General features: G+C 43.6%; 1 protein-coding gene across 1 annotated transcript in view; it reads right to left on the bottom strand.

Annotated features, from left to right (window-relative positions):
- LOC147701026 (phospholipase A2 inhibitor gamma subunit B-like) overlaps window positions 1-14,828 on the bottom strand; it is a 212,035-nt gene extending 197,207 nt beyond the window's left edge. The window contains exon 1 of the mRNA XM_086929838.1: window positions 14,713-14,828. Coding sequence (XP_086785964.1) covers window positions 14,713-14,764 — 52 coding nt within the window. The 5' untranslated portion in view covers window positions 14,765-14,828. The remainder of the gene's footprint in view (window positions 1-14,712) is intronic.
- Window positions 14,829-21,500: the final 6,672 nt, after the last annotated feature.

The following is a 21,500-nucleotide window of genomic DNA, read 5'->3' as shown; positions in this document are numbered from 1 at the left end:
TGACCCGCTAAGCCTGTCGAGAGTGAGCCCAAGGAGACGTGGTGTCTTAAAAGCCTAGAGTGGTTGCCAAGCACACACAAAGTTTTGAGCTGCTAATCCACTCCTGTCGGCCTCCAGCTGCCAAAGTATTCAAAGACTACATTTGGCGCAGTCAAGGTTGGTGAACTCATCATCAACATCTCCAACCCGAGAGCACAACACAGTGACAGCGACCGACAACCTTAATGACCTGGCTACAGTGTCCCTGCAACTTGAAGTTGGTGTTGTCGAGTGTGCAGCAAAACATCTTTGGCACAACCTGAAATGCTGATTGACAGCTGCCGGTTACTCTCTGCACCCAGCTCCACTGAGCAAGCTTGAACAAATCCAGCTGTTGCACCTGGGACTTCAAAGGCCTCTATTTCCTAAGGGTTGAGTGTCTCTCAAATGGCAAGTGTTGTTTTGCCAGGTGCCCGGAATCCCTGGTCAAGGTAACAAAGAACAGACTATCAGGTATTTGTTTAGGAGCCGACAGCACCTTAACCACAATAAATTTTTTGATGTTTCTGTTAAACCTGCTCTGCTAGTATTGAATTGCTAAGTGTGTTTCCTCCCATTGTCTTTAATGGTGACTGTTTGACAGCTTTATTGCAATTATTTGTCAACACTTCGAAAATCCAGAACTCCAGTTATATGAAATGTATCTTGTTCATTTTTGTGCCTATATTTCTATTAACATACAACCTATTTTTATACATTGGTGTCAAAGTTTCTTTCTAGTCATGTCACTTACTTGCTGTCAATGTTGGTACTGTGAATTTCTTGATACATGTTCCTCTGAGTACACCTGATGCTCAAATACATTACCAGGACCGAGTTAAGGCTGCTGAAAGTGAACTTGAGGTCAACTTTTGTGTATTGTGGTAGTGTTACATGTTAAGTCCCACCAGTGATATCATATAATACTTCCACCTTGCAACAATGGTGTTTCAGCATGGGTTCTAGAACCTGTATTTCATTTGTACCACTTGACACTAAGTAGTTTTCCCAGTGCATGAAGAAATCCCTACATTGTCTTTGGACTTAAGCTAAAGACTTTTTTTTTTGTTTGTTTTTTCTAAAAAGCAAAATTTAATACTACTGATATTCCGGTCTTGAGCACTCTGCACTTTCGGGGACTACATCCCCCAATAGTCCAAGCTCCTAGTGGCACTAACACGTCTTTGCCTGCACTGGGGGCACATAAAGCAGCTGTGAGCTCCCGTGGGACGGGCGGGCCTGTCTGCGCCCATCAGAGCCCGGAGAAGGCTTGGCTTGACCACCCCTCTGAGGTCAGTATGGTGACCTTGGATTTTGATGCTCAATACAAAACAAGAGATTGAGGGCTAGATGTAGGAAGCCTAATACCGATGGGTAACAGCCAACATTACCGAATTACGTCCGTTACCGACCGGTATTAGGCTTTTCTGATGTAGGGGCCTAATTTAAGGATTCGGTAATTTACCGAATCTGTAATTTAAGGAATTCTTAAATACCGATTCGGTAAATTACCAAATTCCTAATGTAGGGAGGACTTAAATCAGTGATTTCCCCATGTTAGGATTCGTTATTTACCACCAACTACAAGTTGGTGGTCAATAACGATGTGCCAGATGTGTGCCCATACACAATTGAGGGGTCCAACAGGGTGTCAAAGTGACACCCTGCCACCCTTCAATATTTTCCCCCTTTTACCGAATCGGTATTTACCGATTCGGTCATTCCCATTCCTTCCTATGGGCCTCCAGGCCTATAGGAATGAATGGGGAATACCTAATCGGTAAATACCGATTTGGCAAATACCGAATCTTAACGATTCGGTAATACTTACCGAATTTCTCCCCACATAGCATTTACCGATTCTAAAATACCGAATCGGTAAAATTCTGTATTTTAGAATAGGTAAATGTCCCTCACCTACATCTGGCCCTAAGTGATTTAATACTTCTTTGCCCCATCTTGCTGCTTAAGTACCTTTAAGCAGCTCATGTCCTCTGGTAGTTGCTAACATCTTGGTTCATCACTGTTAATTGTTAATTGTAAATATTTATTTGTTGATTACTTAAAATCATTACAGTCAGCAAAGTACATGTCCAAAACAAAATTAGATTAAAAATATGCAGATACAGTGAACATTTACAGCAAAGCCAAAATCTACAGCTAAGCCCTATCATAGTTTGTTTTAGTGCAAATAATCAGTATGCAAAAATAAAGTGCATTGTGCCAGCAGCTATAATTCACAATATACAATACTTTAAAATGATAAACATACAGAAATAAAAAGACACAAAAGAATAACATTTAAGACAAATTTGACAATAAAATGCAATTGAGCTAAGAAACTTTTAGCATCAGAAACTAAGGTGCCTTGTGCTAGCAGCTAAAGTTGTCCATATACCAAATAAACTTTAGAATAAAAGCTACATGAAAAACAACCAACCATCGTACAATTGTCGTTAGAAATGGCATTAGCAATAAAGTGCATTTGTAGTAACACACTTTAACCAGACTTCAGAATGCCCGCACTATCCCTAAAAACATTTGATAGCAATATAAAAAACTGCATTTGGGCTAACAAACCCTAACAACTATGGTTTAAAGACAATGCATAACCCAAGAAAATCATTGCAGCTTTTTAAATAGTTTTCGTAGCATAAATATCTTCACTTAAATTGTCTATATTACAAAGTTTCTTTTCAGCTATAAAAATAAACTTAACAAATCGGGAAATAAGACGGGTGGTGGCTCCACTTAAACATAAAATGATGGTGTTTCTACAAGATCTTACTCCCAATTCATTAAAAATAGATTTTAAGATGGTTTTTCGCTCTTCTAACAATTTGGGGCATAAAATTACTATATGCAATAAGGTTTCCTCACAAGAGCCACATAACCTACATAGCTTGGAGGGCCACTTGTTTTCCCATTTTGGTATTCTATCTTTAGGTGGATATCTCCCAAACCGTAGTAACATACATTTATTCTTTATTAAGGGTTTTAAATGAAACAACAAATAAGGTTGGGGAACTAGTTTACCAAAGGAGTTAGCAATAGACCATTGGTGTTTTTTTCTCCCTAAATTCATCTTTATCTACTATAGTTGACAATAAAATAGCTGATTGATTAATTGATTTTTTATAAACCACTTTACTCCTGACTTCATCTTCTAAATTTGGATAATCAAAGTAACGTAGACACTCATTTAAGTATGTTTGCCAACAACTCGCATATTCACTTCTCATCATCTCATTCTAACACTGATTTGCAAGAGAACCCTCTTCGGCACGAGACAATGACAATAAGGTCTTTAAAAATGTAGATTGTCGGGCCAATATTTGTTTTTTTATACCAAATTCTAGTCTTATATTTGCGCGGCTTATATATCTAGGAATCCTAAAAACTGATTTATATGTCCTTATTTCGATGTCATCAAGAATTTTTGCGTCTTTACCGCGGAAAATAATGAAACCGCAGTCCATGGATGGAATTAACTTTGCTTTCATAACCTTCAACAGGTGGTCATAATTTGGGCATAGTAGCTATCTCTCAATTTTCTAAAAGCAAATGATAGTGATGTTCCCTTAGCTTTGAGATTATTAAAGTGCTGCCTAAATGACATACTATCATCAAATGTGATTCCTAAATATTTGTACGATTTTACACATTCAATGACCAAACCATTGATATTCCATTCTTTTAATCCGAATGTACTTTTTCCCATGGTCATTATTTTTGTCTTTTTTGTATTTATTTCTAGACCATTTTGAGTAACATATTGGTTAAAAGAATCTATTAATGTTTTTAATCCTATAATCCTATTAATCCTATCTGGCAAAAGTCCTGGAGGCTCACGTGGCTAAATGCCTCTCCAACTTCCTTGAGGAGTCCTCCTGTTTTGACCCCCACCAGGCAGGCTTTCGGCCGGCACACTCTACAGAGGCAGTAGTCACCACAGTCTTGTATACGCTGCGAGACTGCGCTGACAGAAGCTCCCCACAGACCCTGGTGCTCCTGGACCTATCTGCCGCATTTGACATGGCTGACCACAACATCTTGGTCAACCGCGTCGAACAGGCCGGCATCCGGGACTTGGCAGCCTGCTGGTTGAGGTCCTTTTTGGAAAACCACACTCAAATATTACGTCTTGGAGACCTAGTAGGTGCCAAACAACCCATCACTTGCAGAGTGCCACAGGGATCTTCCCTGTCACCCCACCTATTCAATTTATACATAATCCCTCTGATCCAGACTCTTAGAGACGAACAGGTGAGAGTTTTCAACTATGCCGATGATTTACAACTGCTTTTTACCATCGACAACACTGAAAACTCCATACTGCATTTTCAGTCTACTATGAGATTCATTAAATCATGGATGGCCCAAAACCAGCTTAAACTGAACCCGGGAAAAACCGAGTTAGTCCTGACCGGGGACAGTGCCAAGTACTGGGGCCCTCACTACTGGCCTTCTGATCTGGGCCATGCTCCGACACCCTCCTCGTCGGCCAAAACACTTGGAGTCACCGTGGACTGTGATCTTTTATTGAAAGCACAAGTAGGCCAGGTGGTTTCCAAGTGTTTCTTCCAGCTAAAAAAAATCCGGAAGGTCCGTCGTCTACTCACGCCCGAGGCAATCACCCAGGTTGTGATCTCCACTGTCCTGTCCCATCTGGACTACGCGAACGCCATCTATCTAGGTCTTCCCAACTACCTATCTAAACGCCTCCAGATGGTACAGAACCATGCTGCGAGGCTAATCCTGAATCAACCGATGCGACAGGAAGCTACTCCCCTACTCAGGAAACTGCATTGGCTTCCAGTCACCCAGCGCTGTGCCTTTAAAACTGGATGTATAATATTCAAATCCCTGTACTACAAAAGCCCCAAATTCATTAATCAACTAATTACCAGATACATCCCATCCCGAAACCTACGCTCACTCCATCAGAGCCTCCTGCAGATGCCCCCTTTCAAACTTAAGCGCACCGGAGGCCGTAGGCTCGCTACACTTGCCCCCTGCCTATGGAACACCCTTCCTCTGGAGATCCGGAATTGTCAGTACCTTCTTTCTTTCCGGAAAGCCTTGAAGACCTGGCTCTTTAGACAAGCACTTCAATAACTCTCCACCCTTCATCCACGTTTATGCTACTGTTGATCGCAGCGCCAAGAAACCAATCGGTGACAGTGCGCTTCATAAATATTTTAATAACATAACATAACATAACATTGTTTCAAATAGTAAACTAATACGCAAGTTAACCAGAACCCTCGAAGCAGTAGTGAATGAGACTACTTCTGCCCTAGGTAACTTAACAGAGGAGCAGTCTGCTATGAGACTTGTTGTTCTTCAGAACCGCCTTGTCCTTGACGTCATCCTGGCCGATAGGGGCGGAGCTTGTAGAGTCATCGGATCCAGTTGTTGTGTGTTTATTCCTAATAACGCACCATCAATATACAAAGCTATAACCAGGCTTCACGAAATAGCTCATCAGCTACACCAGAATCCAGGCACCTGGACTTGGTCCGGTTGGCTCTGGAGTGTAATATCAGCCTGGGGATGGAAAGTACTGTCATTCCTAGGAATCATACTGCTCATAGTATTCAGTTGTTGTCTATGCCTACAATGTGGGCCAGCGATTTGCGGCTTGTGTGCCACAGCCTGCATTCCACATCCAAGTTCACGTTCCAGTTCCCGTATGAGAAAAGATGAGCAGATGATGTTATATGAACAGATAGATGGTCTCATGAAAATAGATATCTCCTGAAGGGAACGTAGGGGACAAGGAGGGAATGAGGTAATTGAAATTTTTATGGTCAAGTATGTCCCCTAACGTGTACCCCAATGTCTCCATGTACGTGCTTAAAGTACATGTAATTTCCCACCATGACCGAATATGAAGACGCAAATGCATTTGCGTCCAACGTTAACATGTCCTCTACCAGATCCACCATGAATGGATCGATAATTCAGTCTCTAAACATGCCATGCCAACGTCTTTACATGGTATACTTTTACGTTTTCCTGGCTCTGCCGAGCTAGGCCCTGATTTCTGACTTCGAACCACTTCTGTCTCTGCCTCTGAAAGCTGCAGCATGGAGATGCATCCCTGACCTCTGCCTTACTTCCTGCCAAGCGAAGCCGTGCCTGGCTCAGACTGGCCTGCCTGCCAAGACAGTATTCTGCCTTCAAGTTATCAGGTCAACCTCCTCGAAAACACATTCCAGTCTAGTGATATAGGTAAACATATTCCCGGCTGCAGAGCAAAGGGCCAAGCCTTCCTGTCTCCTTCATGTAATTCATTGCTCCCGTTACCATGGTAGGCCCATGGCCCCGCGCATTACACTTAGACACATATGCATTCAGTATAGTATAGCCTCTGCCCGAGAGACCTTTTACTTCAGATATAATATCCTCCAAACACAAGATATCAGGTATGTTATAGGAACAGGTCGATCTGACATGCCAGACTTCTGTCTCCTCTACTAGTGCTAAAGTCAAGCCCCCAGCTCTCCCTAGTTCCACGTCAATCACACGTCATACTAATTGCGCGCGCACCCATGTCAAAGGTTTCTGCTGACCCTGCAGAATCCTCTATGCATCCACCCACTTATGACACTTTCTGTGACGTTTCCAGCACACGCCTCCGTGTACGCCCTTGTACACGCCCTCTTGCTACGCACATGTGTTCTTATCTTATTCTTTTCACTTGTCACGCCTACTGTATCCATCACCATTGTACAGTTTTACTATATATATTATGTACTGTTAATAAAACGTTGACATCTTTGCCATCATTGCATATCCCCTCCTGAACCCTTGTATTGATGGATCTGATCTCCACTGGCTCGAGCCATTTTTATTAAAGCCCGTATGACTCCGATACCACGGACTCTGCCTCTCATTTGATTGAGCTATTCTTTTACCTGTCATTATTATACGGAAAAATTGCACGGTAATTTTATTTACCACAGATTGAAAGTAGAAAAAAGCAGCAGCGGGCCCTCGATGCCGCTCCTCAGTACCAGTTCCAATAATTATTTGGAGTAATCCTGCAAACTACCCCTGCGTCAGCAGCTGAATGACGTCACTGTGCTCCAGATCACAAGATAATTTGAAATAGAAATGGGGATGCACAATTTCAAAAAGTCCAGAAAGGCAGAAGGTGTTTGAAATGATTTCTTCTTTATTTAATCAAGTTCTTTTAGATAAGAATCAGTTGCATCAAAGATCTACCAACGCGTTTCGCTCCCACACTGAGAGCTTCCTCAGGGAAAATAGTAAGAAATACTTTGGTCAGTCTGAAATGGTGAAAACACAGTCCAGTTGTTGGGATTTCAAATGCAACAGGTGGTAAGGTGGCGAATTATAATGGAACCCGAAGTTGTTCCAAAAGGTACTGTAGAAAATGTATAGTCAATTCTTATAGTTGAAAGAAGTGTAAGTTGAGGCAAAGACTCTATGGTCACCGCTTCCACCCCTCTCAAAGTATGACTGAAGAAGCCTCCAAACTAAAGGAAAGGCCTCCGAGTGGTGTATAAAACATCCGACGTATTGTCTTCTTCAATTCTTAGTTTCACATATGGACCATCAGACGATTCTCATAAATGGTCCTGCCCTGAAAATTAATTCTGAAGTATGCAAGGCCCTTAGCTTGCATTAAAAGCTGGAGCTAAATACTCCAATGCAGATGTCTTGCTAAATCATCATCAGGCTTAAGCTTAAATATCAACCCTCCATCCCGGCGCCACTTCCTGCTATGGCCAATGCATAACTTTAATTACCATTGGTTAAACCCCTATTCCCAAGACTCGTGCTCAGCCTCAACCTTGTACTCTCTGAAATGAACCAGCCCTTGTTTCTCCGTCCATCGAACCTAAGCTTGATCATCCCACTGCCCTCAACTCCAGCCCTCTGCCTAAGAAGTTCAGATAGTGCCTCTAGCAGGATCTTTTGACAAAACTTGACAATTCTGCATAGGTTTTGGGCTTGAGCTAGGGTGGAGTATCAAACTCTATGCCTTTTCAATCAATCAAGCAAACAACATTTGTAAAGCACAACATTGTCATCCCTAGAGGTATCTGAGCTCAGTGTCTCCATCAAAGAGCCAGGTCTTGACTGTCTTTCTGGAGTCTGCCAGCGAGGGGTCTTTAGGGAGCTTGAGCGGTAGGTCAGTCCAGGTATTTGCAGCGATGTAGGAGAAGGAGCCACCCCTGCTGCAGCTGTAACAGTTGGGGGGGATGTGTGCGAGGGTCAATGAAGAACAGTTCAAGGGTCTAGATTGTTATGGGAAGTTCAGTCGTGGTTGATGTAGGCAGTTCCTAAGTCATGGAGGGCTTTGTAGACATCTGTGTGGGTCTTGCATTGACATCTTCTCTGGGTGGAGAGCCAGTGTAGGAATTTCAGGTGGGGGTTCATGTGGGTTCATTTGTGGAGGTCCAGTATGCGTCTGACTACAGTGTTCTATATGGTCTGGAGACTTCCGAGGAGCTGGGTGGAGATGCCAGCGTAAAGGGAATTGCCGTAGTTGAGGCAGCTGGTGACAAGGGCCTGAGTGATGGTCTATCTGGTGTTGGTTGTGATCCATGTGAAGACTGCAGAACATGTGGAGTGTATGGAAGCAGGAGGGGCGACTGCATTGACTTGCTGTTTCATTGTCAGTTGGCTGTCAAGGATGATGCAGGGGTTGCATGCATGGTCGGTCGTTGTGTCTGTAGGTCTGAATTCTGCAGGCTAACAGCTTTGGTGCCATGTGGGGGTGTTCTAAACGATGATCAGTACTTCAGTTTTATGGGATTTAAGTTGGAGGCAGTTGTCTCACATCAATTTGGCTACTTTGATCATGACGTTATGGAATTTGGATTTGGCGTTTGAGGGTCCTCAGTGAGCGTGAGGATCAGTTAAGTGTAATCTGCGTAGCAGATTATGTTGCGTCTGTGGGATCGTGTGACGTCTGCAAGGGAAGTCATGTAGATGTTGAACTGGGTGGTGCTGAGGGATGATCCGTGGGGTACGCAGCATTTGATGTTTTTAGATGAAGGCAGGTAGGAAGTAGGATGCTCTGTGTGCATTCTGTAAGCAAGGAGGCAATCCACTTAAGGGCATCTCGCTGTATGCCTATGTTGTAGAGTCAGTTGATGAGGGTATTGTGGGAGACAGTGTTGAATGCTGCTGAGAGGTAGAGGAGGATCAGGCCCACAGTTTCTCCATGGTCAAGGAGTGGTCTAATGTCATCTGTGGCGGCGATCAGCAGTTTTAGGGCTGTGGTTGGCATGAAATCCTAATTATGAGGCATCGTGGAAGTGGTGTTGTTCCAGGAATTCAGTGTGCTGCTGGTTTATGGCTTTCTCAAGTGCTTTGGCCGGTTAGGGGAGCAAGGATATTGGATGATCATTTTTGAGATTGCTGGGGTCGGCAGAGGCTTTCTTTAGGAGGGGTCTGACAATTGCATGTTTCCATCTGTCAGTTAAGGTTGCTGTGGCGACATGGGTGGTGATGGCTGCTTTCTTGGTTTCTATGATGTGCTGATGATAGTTACTAAAAAAAAAAAAAAAAAAGATGATAGTTACTAAGGCCAGGTTTGTGTCACCTGCCATCTCCATGCATGTGGATAGGAGGTTTTTATGGCAATCTAATTGCATCTTTCACTTTGTAGTACTTGTTGTTTAGTGCCGGCTAAAAGCACATTATTGAGTTTAGCCTACACGAATAGGTGGCTTTGACAGAAGATTGTGTTGTTGGGAAATAAAATATCTCCTTCTTAGTACAAAGAGCATCTTTCCTTCCTATGGGTTCCCCAAGATGTGTTCTGGATGGGTCTTTGAATTTCAGGTCTCCGCACACAATAATTTTCTGCTTGTATGCTGAAGAACTCATGGCCTGGAGGAACAAAGTGTGCCTATCCTTTAATGAGTATGACTGCCCCCCAGGGCACTGGGCTAAAGAAGTCTGACAGCAATGGCAGCATGTTGATCTTAGCCATATTTAAGAAACCTGGCTTACTCCATCTTGTTTAGTTAATGTGCCCCTACAACTGCAGTGTATGGGCCCGCAGCAGGAATAATTTTAGAAATAATAGAATGGTACACTGTAGGGCTCAACTTTCCTGTACTGTGAGAATTGTTAGGGAGGGTGACTAGGGTGTTCTGCTCTCATGCTTGCAGCTGTGTTTCAAGGTTGAATCCATAGTGGAAGTAATATTCCTTTATCATTAGTCTTATCAGCCTTGCCAGGATGACCTATCACTTATTACTAAAGAATGCTTATTGCTTCTCTATGTGCTTCCACTGGTTGAAAAGTGTACATATATTCATCCATAGTGATTGACTATTAGACATGTGGTAGCTTAGGCTAGCTTAAGATGCCCTTTTGGGCTGAATAAACACTTCGCTCCCAAAAGAAACACCCGCCTAATTGTGTCTATTGACTTGAACTTTCACAGTCACAGAACAGGCCTTTCTACCTCTCTGATTTAAATTGGTCTGGCAGTTCCTGGGGACTGTTCCTTGAATACATTCCTATGGGATATGAATGTGGCATGCTGATTTGACATGTACATCTGTGGCACAGTGAGCATGGAGTATGTATGCTGTAATTAACTGTTGTAAAAACCACAGGAGTATAAACTCTTCGAACACGCTGGGATTGGGGTAGGTAATCGGAATAAACGCAGAATGTCCCAACTGGTATAATTCTTTAGACAATTAGATAGGATATGTGAAAACATTACCAACAGAGAAAAGAGGAGACTCAATACATCTATTTAAATGTGCCAGTGGCAACATAGTTATGCTGGAAAGGCAGGATAAATTATATTAGTAGCAACACTGTAGGTAAACAAAAAATTAAAACCCCAATTGTACTTGGTGCATTAAAGGTGCATGCGGTGAGCAAGTTTGAGACGCAAGTGACAAGGTGATCAGCGTAAATGGGGCATTAGTGAAGGGTGTTCAATATATACAGTGATAGGATAAGGCAATGTGGCTTTTAATGAATTGAGAAGCTGGTTTTAATGTAGGCAGACTGTTAGTAGGAATAGCCACATTGTGGGTTGAGCCTTTTATTGGGCTGAGTAGTTGACGGCGTTTCGATCCTCTTATGTTGGGATCTTCATCAGGACAGGGTTATTTGTGGAACAGTGCTAAAAGGATATCCGTAGGCTCCGAGTCCAAAAGTAGAAGCAAGGCAGTCTTCTGTGTAGTTCAGGGCCTCTAAGAAAGGTCGTCCAGGGGTGTGAGAAGGAGTGCTGAAAGTGATCGCACCCGATCCAAACAGTGATCAGAGCGGCAGAGACTCGATCTCTATGACACAAGTTGCAGCACGTAGGTGGTCGAAGCAAATCAGACGTAGTTAATTAACTGTGGCACATTGCACTCTATTTTGAATTCCCTGCCTAACCACCTGCGTAACAACATATATGGGGTGCATGGAATACGTCCCATACCATTGAAGTGTATGTCGTTCCTACTGATTGGTGGAAATTATCCAACATGGTGCCGCCAATGTTGGTTGGTTTCTTATTTTGTATAGATCAACTGAGAAGTTCCATCGTGCTTTGTACAAGATCTCTACACACCTATTAACAGTGAGAGGTCAATGGGGTTAGGGAAAATCCTCCTCAGCTGAGTAAGTATATCGGGGCATATTTACAACCCGCTTGCGCCACTTTTGTGTCACTTTTCCCATGATAAAAATGACGCAAAAATGGCGCAAAGGGCTTGAAAATATGCCCCATCCTATTTATTGGCTGGTGGTAAATTCGAGCTTGAAAGGCTATGTTCCCACTGTGTTAGCTGAATTCTGTAATTCTTCATTCTCTTAACATGGCACAAAATATATCTGAGAACTGCCACATGAGGTTACTCAAAATCTACTACACCATGGCCTCACCCTAGATCATGGGATTGTTATTTTCATGATAGAGGCACACAAAGCATTTAGGATGGAGGTATTTTACTCCTGGTTAAATTCCCTTCTACAGATTATGCTTCACGGGCATAATAGGGATTTGAAGTTGGTGAAACACCAGACGAATAAACTCCTTACGAGGAGATTAAAATACTATTACCTTACCAAGAACATAATAATTGGTTTAAAGGCGCTCTTCCCCATAGTATAGGAAAAGTGAGATTGGCCCACTCAGCAATGAGGGGGCGATATGGCCAGTCCTAGCTGGTTAACATCAGATCCTGATGTTGATCATCTGGCTGCAAGTCAAATTTAAGGATTATATAATAATCTAGTAACAATTTACAGAAGACTTACACAATATGTAATGCAAACATTAACACTGGCTCCTGTGTAGAATGTTCGAGCTGTAGCACTACAGTTAACCACGCTGGGCGTTAGCCCACACACATTGAATGCAGTAATTGGGAAAATCCCAACCAAAAGGGAAGAAATTCAGTTTTGTATAGAGCAAAAAACAAGCCAGCTTTAAGCAGTTTTTCCCGATAAGAGCCTGCAGAAGAAACATAGGATACTAACAATTCGCTTGTCAATGGGAATTGCTCCCCTGGTAGAGGATTGTGCCACTTTGGGCACAGATGTTGCTGCACTATATGCCAGAACACATGGTTCCCCATCTCTGGTGATTTTACCTGAAGTTTTAAAATGGGTGCAGAATGAACACGAGGCAGCACCTGCTCTGGACTTAGGGATGAAACTGATAGGCAGTTTTGCCATAGTATCTGCTATAATGTTGAGTAACATTGAAGGGGTAGCAGCTGGGTTAGCTATACGCTAATGCCTTAGGATTTGACACCTGCCCAGCAGGCAAGCAAATTGTCTAAAATTATCGAGGAAACCTATGCTACACTGGGTAGAGATAATTTGAGAAGAAGATAGCAGGACTAAAGGTCAGGCATGCCCCGGATTTTGAGGACTCTGCCTCTAAATGGGTAGTGGGCATTGACGATGCTGGACAGTGCAGAAGAAGTCACAATATTTCATCAGAAACTGATGAATTGTCTGGCGGGAGTAGCACTGAATGAGTATGTCACAGTGGAAACACCTGATACTAGGGTTAGAATTCTGCATTGATTGTACGAAGTCCAACTGCCGGGACATTTCCAGATTTATAAATGTTCTCTTTGGGAGAAACTCACTCATAGTTATGACTTTTTACTGGCCGAAAAGGATTGGCCACCTGACTTCATAATGGATACCCCAAAAGGGGAGAGGGTAATTTTACCGGCTTTCTCTGACCATGTTCCAAAATCAATCAAACACTCATATTCAAGGGAGTGGGCTTTAAAGCTAGCTCCTGAATTATACTCGAACCACTGGGGTTGGATGACAGTTTACCTTATCATGATATACCATTGAGGACAACCCCACAACCTCAAAGACAATACCCAATAAAAACTGAAGCTAAACAACATGTTAGAGAGATATTAGAACTTGAATATCAAGGTGTAATTGAACTGGGTACCTCTTCAATGAATAATCCTTTATTTCCTGTAATGAAACCAAATCAATCATACTGTCTAGTATTAGATTACAGACATCTGAACACAGCTACTCGCACATTCACAGTATAAAATGCACACAGTGCTGCACTAATGTATGGCATGGTGCAGAAGAAATACAAAACAACACTAGATATCTCAAATGGATTCTTCTGCCAAAATATAGTGCCTGGAAACAGATTTGTGTCTGCCTTGATGGCGCTAGGTGCACAAAAACAATTCTGCTGTTCACCCCAGGTGTATAAGAGTAGCCCGGGCTGTTTTCAGCCAGAGTCACAAAATTACTAGAGAACTTTGATGATCAGGCATTGCCATATGTCGATGACATATACTTACTGGACAATGACATGATGGAGCATTTGACCAGAGTGGAGCGCATCATTTTAGGGTTTGTTCACAAGGGCTACCAAATCAATTTTAAAAAATAAAAAATTGCCCACTTCACTGTCTTATTTTTAGAATACGAATTGTCAAGTGAAGGCAAGAGCCTGGCAACTCTTTTTTTAGAAAAATGTGCAGTGCTCCAGCACCCAACAACTCTGAATAGATTGCAATCCATATTAGGATTTCACAATTTTTACAGAACATACATTCCTATTTACGCAGAATGGGTAAAACCATTCTACAACCTTATATAACATATTTTTAAGGGATACATTGAACACAGCAACACACAGAAATCTTACTTTCCATTCAAGCTGGCATGATAGCTTCCAACCATTTACACACAAGTGTAACCCAACACACCTGGTGAATCGTGTGATCATGGGGACATCAGGCTACACATATGTCATGTTCAATGAAGGTGACAAAGTACTGATCGCATATAAATCGCATTAGAGTCCTAACTTCACTACTCCTAAATTGAGAGAAATCCTAACTTTAAGACTTTCGGTATTCACAAAAGGCATTTAGGAGTCCTAAAGTTAGCACTTCTAACTTCTGTGAATACAGAAATGAGTAAGTGCCTTCTGCGAATGCCAAAATTAGTAAGTGCCTTCTGTGAATACCAACATGGTGGTAAGTTTAGGATTTTGTCTTGTTAGTTCTGGGAATCGGACCCTTAGACTTCAGCACATTTTGAATTACCTTGTTCCACTCAGCAACGTTTCCTGTGGTTGTAGTATAGTGAAGAGGGTGGAATAAACATACAGTAAAACACCCACCTAGCAGGACAGTTGCTACAAATACTGAATTAAAGTATAAAGGTTTGGTGATCTTATCTCACCCTCAGACAAGACAGCAGCAAGGAAACCAAAGACTGCCAGTAGTGACGTCATAGTGCTGTATGAAGGTGTGAGTTGATGAAGACCGTCTTGCCTTGTTCCTGTTTTCTGCTCTGTTGTGAACCACACCTCTGTGGATGCTGCATTTATCCCCCACGGAGGAGGGAACATCCTCCTTCATTCTGCCTCGTGCCATTCAGTAGGATATGGTAACTGTTTCAGAGCCGGTCTGTGCTGAGAGCACAACTGCTGGCAACTTGCCTATGAACACAAACATCTTGCACCTCCTCCAGCTCACCTGACTCATCCACAGTACATTTCCATCAGGCTAGTGCCAAGTTGTTTTTTATGCACAATGTGTTATTGATGTGTTGCGTCATGGGGTGAAAAGTAGATGGAAGGCTGTGGTGTAAAGACCCTGATAATAAAAAAACCAGACCACAAACTCTGGTGTACTGCTAGTAGTCTTGTGCTTGACAACACCCAGAGCCCCCAGGCTATTTATTCACTTGTCTGGCATGTACACCAGGCACTTTCTCTTCACTTATATGTGCAGGGGATGCCTGTTTTTCCCTCTGAATTGCAAACAACAAAGTGTTTTGCCCCACCTTTTGCAACACTACATTCTTCCTTTACCATATAATAAAACATAACATGATATGCAAACTCAGAGCATCATATCGTTCCGGTCCAAAAGTCAATATTGCATACCCCCTCCTTATTTCATTACTTACAACACGTTAGGTCTGGTGAGTTACTCACAAGTGCTGGAACACATTCTGGCCCCAAAGTCAATCACACCCAAAGTCAGCATACTGTTGAGATGGCTTAGGGTGGGGCCTTAGCAGATAACATCCACAGTGACCACCCACTGGCAGTCAAACTTGGTGAAAACTCTCCCTGGTTCGGTGCATCAGTGGTCTTTTGACTCCGACTCCTGGCAGCCAATAGTGGGTCAGATGCACCTGGTATTGGAGAAGGGGGTGACACAGGGAACAGCTCCTCTGAAGGCACATCCACTCCCTGGTCTGGGCCATGGCTATCCTCACTGTCCGAGTGGCCATCTGTTGAGGGGTCTCTTGGTTTGTCAGCCTCTGCAGCTGTTTTTTGGGCAACCTTCTTGAAATGGAAACACATCCTGTGTGCCATATTCTGCACCCCTCAGTTTGGTTATTTTTGCGTCCTTAACTTCTGCGATGGTCCATGGAGCGATCTCAAAGGGCAGCCTGAATTTCCCCCCAGGGCGGCAGTCTTTGACTAACACTTGGTCTCTCACCTTGATATGGCTCCTTTTTGCTTGCTGCCTCTGTGAGGCGTACTCATTGTTGCTGGCTCAGGTATTTGGTGTGCCGTCCCACTCAGGGTGGTGTGCAATGATATCAACCACTGTCCTCTCGAAACCCAGTTTGCTTGGGGAAATACCAGTAATGGAGAGGGATGTGAGTCTGTATTCCCACAGGAAATGGTATGAAGTGCACTCACTGTTGTTAGCTTCAGCCACCACAATATGGATCACTTTTTTGAGAGTTCTCATCCGGGCCCCACCTCCCCATTGGTTTAGGGCAAGCAAAGGAATATACTGTGATGCTTGGTGTTCCTAGAGCGCATATACTCTGCAAGCTCTGTGCCATTGAAGGGTAGCCTATTGTCTGCGCTGATTTCTCCAAAGAAGGCTGTTATTGAACATGAGCTTATCTAACTTTGGGATCACCACCACGGTGAACATAGTTGTCACAATTTTGACCTCAGGATAGCAGGAATAGTTGTTTATCACCAACAGCATGTGGACACCATTGGGGAGGCTGCCAAAATCTGTACTGACCCTTTGCCAAGGGGCACCAGGATGTTCTTCTTTGATAACCAGTGAGGGGTGGTCGGGCTGGCCTGTTAGAAAGACAAACGGAGCAATTTCGCACAACTGGCTCCACTGTGTGATCAAACCCTGAGTTCCAGACCTTGTTCGGGAGGCTGTTCTTGGATTTGACAATGCCCTGGTGTGGTCCGTGTGCAAGGATGGCTGCTTTCTGCGTTAGGCCTCTTGGTAGCACCAACCATGGGCCTCATACCATGCAGCTCTCACTGGTAATGGACAGTTCATGGTGGACATTATGTAGCACCTTCACAATTGACCTGGCCTTTCAGTGCAGAAGGAAGTAGGACTCTGAAGCGGTTGCCAATCTCCTGTTATGGCAGCTTTGATGGCTAATTGTAAACAGTCATCTAGCCGAGTGACTTCCTCCATCTCAGCTAAAGACATAGGGAGAGGTCTGGAGTGGTCTGAAATTAATCTGGTGTTCTCTTCAGTTGCCAGGGCTTCAGCCATCCTAGGAGGAGTGGCTAGCCGAGCATACCGGGACAGAAAATCAGCTGGGTTCTAGGTACCTCATCAGTATTTGATGGAGCATTGGAACTCCTGCAACTGCAGGATGCATTTTTCTATTCTTGGTTGAGGCTTTAATGAAAATCCAGGGAACAGCGGAATTAAGTAACTGCTTGTGATCCATGAAGATGGTAAATGAATGGCGTACCGATAGATGTAGAAATGGCAGCAGGCCCCCAAGACGCTGATTGCCTCGCGTTTGATTTGGGAATGATGCTGTTCCATGGGGTTACCATATGGCTCACAAAGTGATAGGTAGAGTGCATACCGATTCATTTTATCCATTTTAATCAGTTGTATCTATATATTGCTTGCATCCTGGGAACGTGGTCAGCCCTTCAACCACGTAAGACAAAATCCACCATTAGTTATAGGGAACGTGGTATCGCTCCCATACCGGAAGCACTGCTGAAAATGCTGTGTTGCACAAAAGATGACACAGTTTAATCAATGATGTAGATTTATTCCATTATTCCAATTTTTACATAAGGTACTGGGGTAGTATCTCATGAAGGATGGCCTAATTGGGTCTTTACCCCATCTAAACGTACTACTCCACTAAATGTCATTCACACAATGTACGAGGATAGTCGAAAATAAGAAAGGCAAAAAGGGAGGTGGGACTGGAAAATACTATTGTGTAATGACGAGAACCCTCACTCATCCTAAGGTGACATGCGTCATCATAGGGTCCCATCTTCACGCTCGAGCGCCGCATCAAGACGGGGTCTCGATGGGCGCTCAAGACCCATATCTCTGACCTGCCCTGAAGGCACTGATGAAGGTGGAGCTAATCTGATATACTACATAATAATCTTGTGGATTTCACCAGAGGATGGTGCCACATGAATGACCAATATCGAGAAAGTATGGTCTTTTGACTTTTCACATTTTCAAATAACCTTTTTACTTTAGCAGAGTGACATATATATCTTTGGTCCTGAGGAATGCCATGAACATTTTGGGCTATTCAATCAATCAATCAATCAATCAGAATACTGCTTGAAGAGACAGGTCTTGAGGAGTTTTCTGAAGGTGAGCAGGTCCTGTGTCTGCCACAGCTGAGCCGGGAGGGTGTTCCAGGTCTAATACTCGTTGAGAATCCGTCTGTGGGTTGAAGTACGCAGGAGTGGTGTCAGGTGATGTCTGCCAGGTTTGGCATAAGCGCATACAATACATCAGAATCCCCAGGAAGCTTCTAACTCTGGACACCGAGCAAGGAGCAGGGGCATCTTGTATGTCCTTTACCTTGTCCTGGTCAGGCCCAAAGCCTTTATCTGAGAAACAGTATCTGAAAAAATCTGATGTCCCTCCACAAAAAGTCACACTTTTTGCCATGAAGTGTTAATCCTCATTCTTTTAGTCGTGTGAATATGGAATGAAGGAGAGCCAGGTGTTCTCCCAAAGTGGGAGCGTGTATGAGATTATCGTCGCTCATATTCAGTACGTCGGGTAAACGCTGTAAAACATTCCTGACAATGTTTTGGAAAACTTTGGCTGGGCTGAAAATACCAATGTTTAGCCTGTTCTACCTCCATTGGCCAACATGGGTTGAGAATGTGATGGGGCGAGAGTCTGGGTGCAGTGGGATCTGGTGGCATCCGAACCACAGATCCATTTTAGAGAACAACTTGGGTCTTAACGACTCTCCAATAATGTCATCTATGGTTGCCACAAGCTGACTTTCACACTTTTATTGCCTGGTGGGGAGCGCTCATGTCCACACAGATGCTGACGGCATCATGGTTGCTAGGGTTTTTTCACTACCACGATGGGTGAAACCCCCAGTATGGAGCCTTTCAGACGTTCAATGATGCCTGTCTTCTACAGCATCTTTAGCTCAGCTTCCACTTTGGTGCAGAGGTAAAAAACAATTATATGATGTTGCAGTGCCACCAGTGCGACAAACTCGTAAATGAGTAGCTGGACAGCTGGTCCAACTAGGCAACTGATTCCTTCAAACAATGGTGCAAGCTCTTTCAAGCGGTCGAGCTCGTGGGCATGCACACTGAAGGTGAATCCTATGAGGTTCAGGTCTTGGACTGTCCGGTAGCTGAGGAGGAACGCTGATTTTAATTTCAACACATACACCTTGGGTCTCCTCTTGGGAGTGTCATGGGAGAGGTCCACATGGAAGATGCCTTCGAGCCTCAGTGATGAACGGTTGCCAAACGGAAATACCTGCAACCCAGTGTGGTGACGCACTGGTGGATTGGGTAGACTGCGCTAGACATCCATGGCCATCAGGTTGATGGATGAACACCGAAACGGGGTCATATTGCAATTCCACATGGCATATGGGAGCTGCCTGGCAACTGGCATTGAGAGTATCCACTGTACTTTTGACATGAACCTCTAACGCAACGTCATTGACCATGTCACTGTCAGGCAGGTTGTCTGGATGCGGTGCCACTATACAGACGGCTTTTGTCGGAGCTTTGGGTCATCATGCGTGAGATAAGCAGCATACTTTGGAGCAATGGTTTTGCCACACGTACTGTAGGTCTTGCAGTTGGCGAGGCAGGCACCTGCACCACCAAACCATAATAATGTGCAGGTTAGCATTCCTGACTTAGCGGGACCCAGAGACACTTTGGTGGACTCCAGTTTCCAATTTTGTGACCAATTGTGGACAGCGTTGACAGTCTCCTCCTTGATGGAAGTTGATGCTTTAGGGTCCATGTGCTCCTTTCGAGCCTTGGACAGTTCATTGGAGTGGCCTGCATCATAATGTATATCAAGGGCATGTTAGGCTTCTGGAGGATTTGTTTGGGGAACTTGGAGACCCGGCACCCTTGAACGAATTGGCATACACTTTATCGACCTCATCATAGTGCAAATGCTGGCAAGCTCTCTCAACCAACTGTGGAAGGCATCCATTGACTCATCAGGGTTGGAATAAGGTTTGAAGTGCACCGTGATTGCATGTTTTAGGGTAGCATAATTATGGGGGGCTCCAGCTTTAAAAATGGTCTTTGAAATCTTGTGGATGTCAGTCGAAACCTAGGTATAGGAGCATGGGGCACCTGCTGCCTGCATGCATCTTGACTGACTCAAAGTCGGTCTCTTGCCGCTCTATCCATGCCTTCCACTGGCGGCCTGAGAGGTTCTAGGTCACATGACTGTGAAGGGCTCCAAAGCAGCAATGGATGCCATTGGATTGTTGAGGGTGAGCACTGCGAAGATGATGTCCTGTTGGACCTGGCGATCAAATCTAGGAAGCAAGACAGGCTAGGTAGCCAGAAGGGGTGAGAGTCTCTTGCTGTGGCTAGTCGGGGAGGCAGGTCCCAGGACAAGGAGAGTAGCAGAAAGGTGTTAAAACCGAGGCAGGGTATACAGTAGGTAAACCACTGAAGAGAGCACGGGGGCACATAGAACCAAGGAGGGCCTACACAGAAGCAGCAAATGAGGATGAGTGAGGCCACTAACCTCTTCAGGCCCATTGCTCCTGTAGCTTGAAGCAGAGTGTGTGGGCTTGCTGGGCCTGTTCACACCTGGTAGAGAGTCCTTCATCAGTGTTGACCCATCTGCTACGGTAGATGTTGTGGGACCCACACCATTGGGTAGGACTGTACATTCCCTTACAAAGTGGCCTCACGTACCACAATATATGCAAAGGCTGTTTTTTCTCCATTGGTACTTCTCCTCTTCTGTAAGAGGTTTCTTCACACCTACGATTTCCATTGGTTCTGATGTGTCATGAGTTCCATTTCTTTTCACTAGAACTCACATAGGTTAAAAGTTCAGGTTGTCTTTTCTCAACTTTATTATCAGACAAACCATGATCGAGCTGCAATGTTAAGGGAATCAACTCTTAACAATTCTTTGGTTGTGGTTCCATTGGTTTTATCAGATCCTTAATCTCATCTCGTAATCCCTGGTAGAACAAAGTAGCTCTTTTGTCTTCTGGCTAGTTAGTTTCAGCTATGAGACGGGTGAATTGTGTTAAATATGGAATCAAGTCCATATTGCCCTGACTTAGTTCTAATGACTAATTACTGGTTTCCTCGTTGACATAGTAGCCCTTTCACTATCTTTAAAGGAAGAGGGACGGTGCTCCATGATGACATCAAAACAATCTGTGTATATTCCAAAATAGGTTCTTTATTAAATTTCCAATTAAAAGCATTGACATCAGCCAACGCGCTTTGTTCCAGATGGAACTTCGTTAGGGCTGAAAGGATACACAAATAAAAAACAAACTAAGTACAACTGACATTTAATACAACACAAAAAACGGCTAGACTAGACAACATTTATAAAATGCATGAACATATAAAATAGATGCATGCATTTACATTGAAAGAAAAGCAGAACAAACCGAAATTATCTACATACAATAAGACACTAGGTGTATAACCATACCATAGAATAAATACATAAATAAAATATGTTCATTCCCTATTTATG

This window comes from Lissotriton vulgaris, chromosome 7 (assembly GCF_964263255.1).
Source record: "Lissotriton vulgaris chromosome 7, aLisVul1.2, whole genome shotgun sequence".
In the NCBI taxonomy this organism is placed as follows: domain Eukaryota; kingdom Metazoa; phylum Chordata; class Amphibia; order Caudata; family Salamandridae; genus Lissotriton; species Lissotriton vulgaris.
Note: the sequence above shows the minus strand (reverse complement) of the source record. Positions and strands in the feature narration are given on the sequence as shown.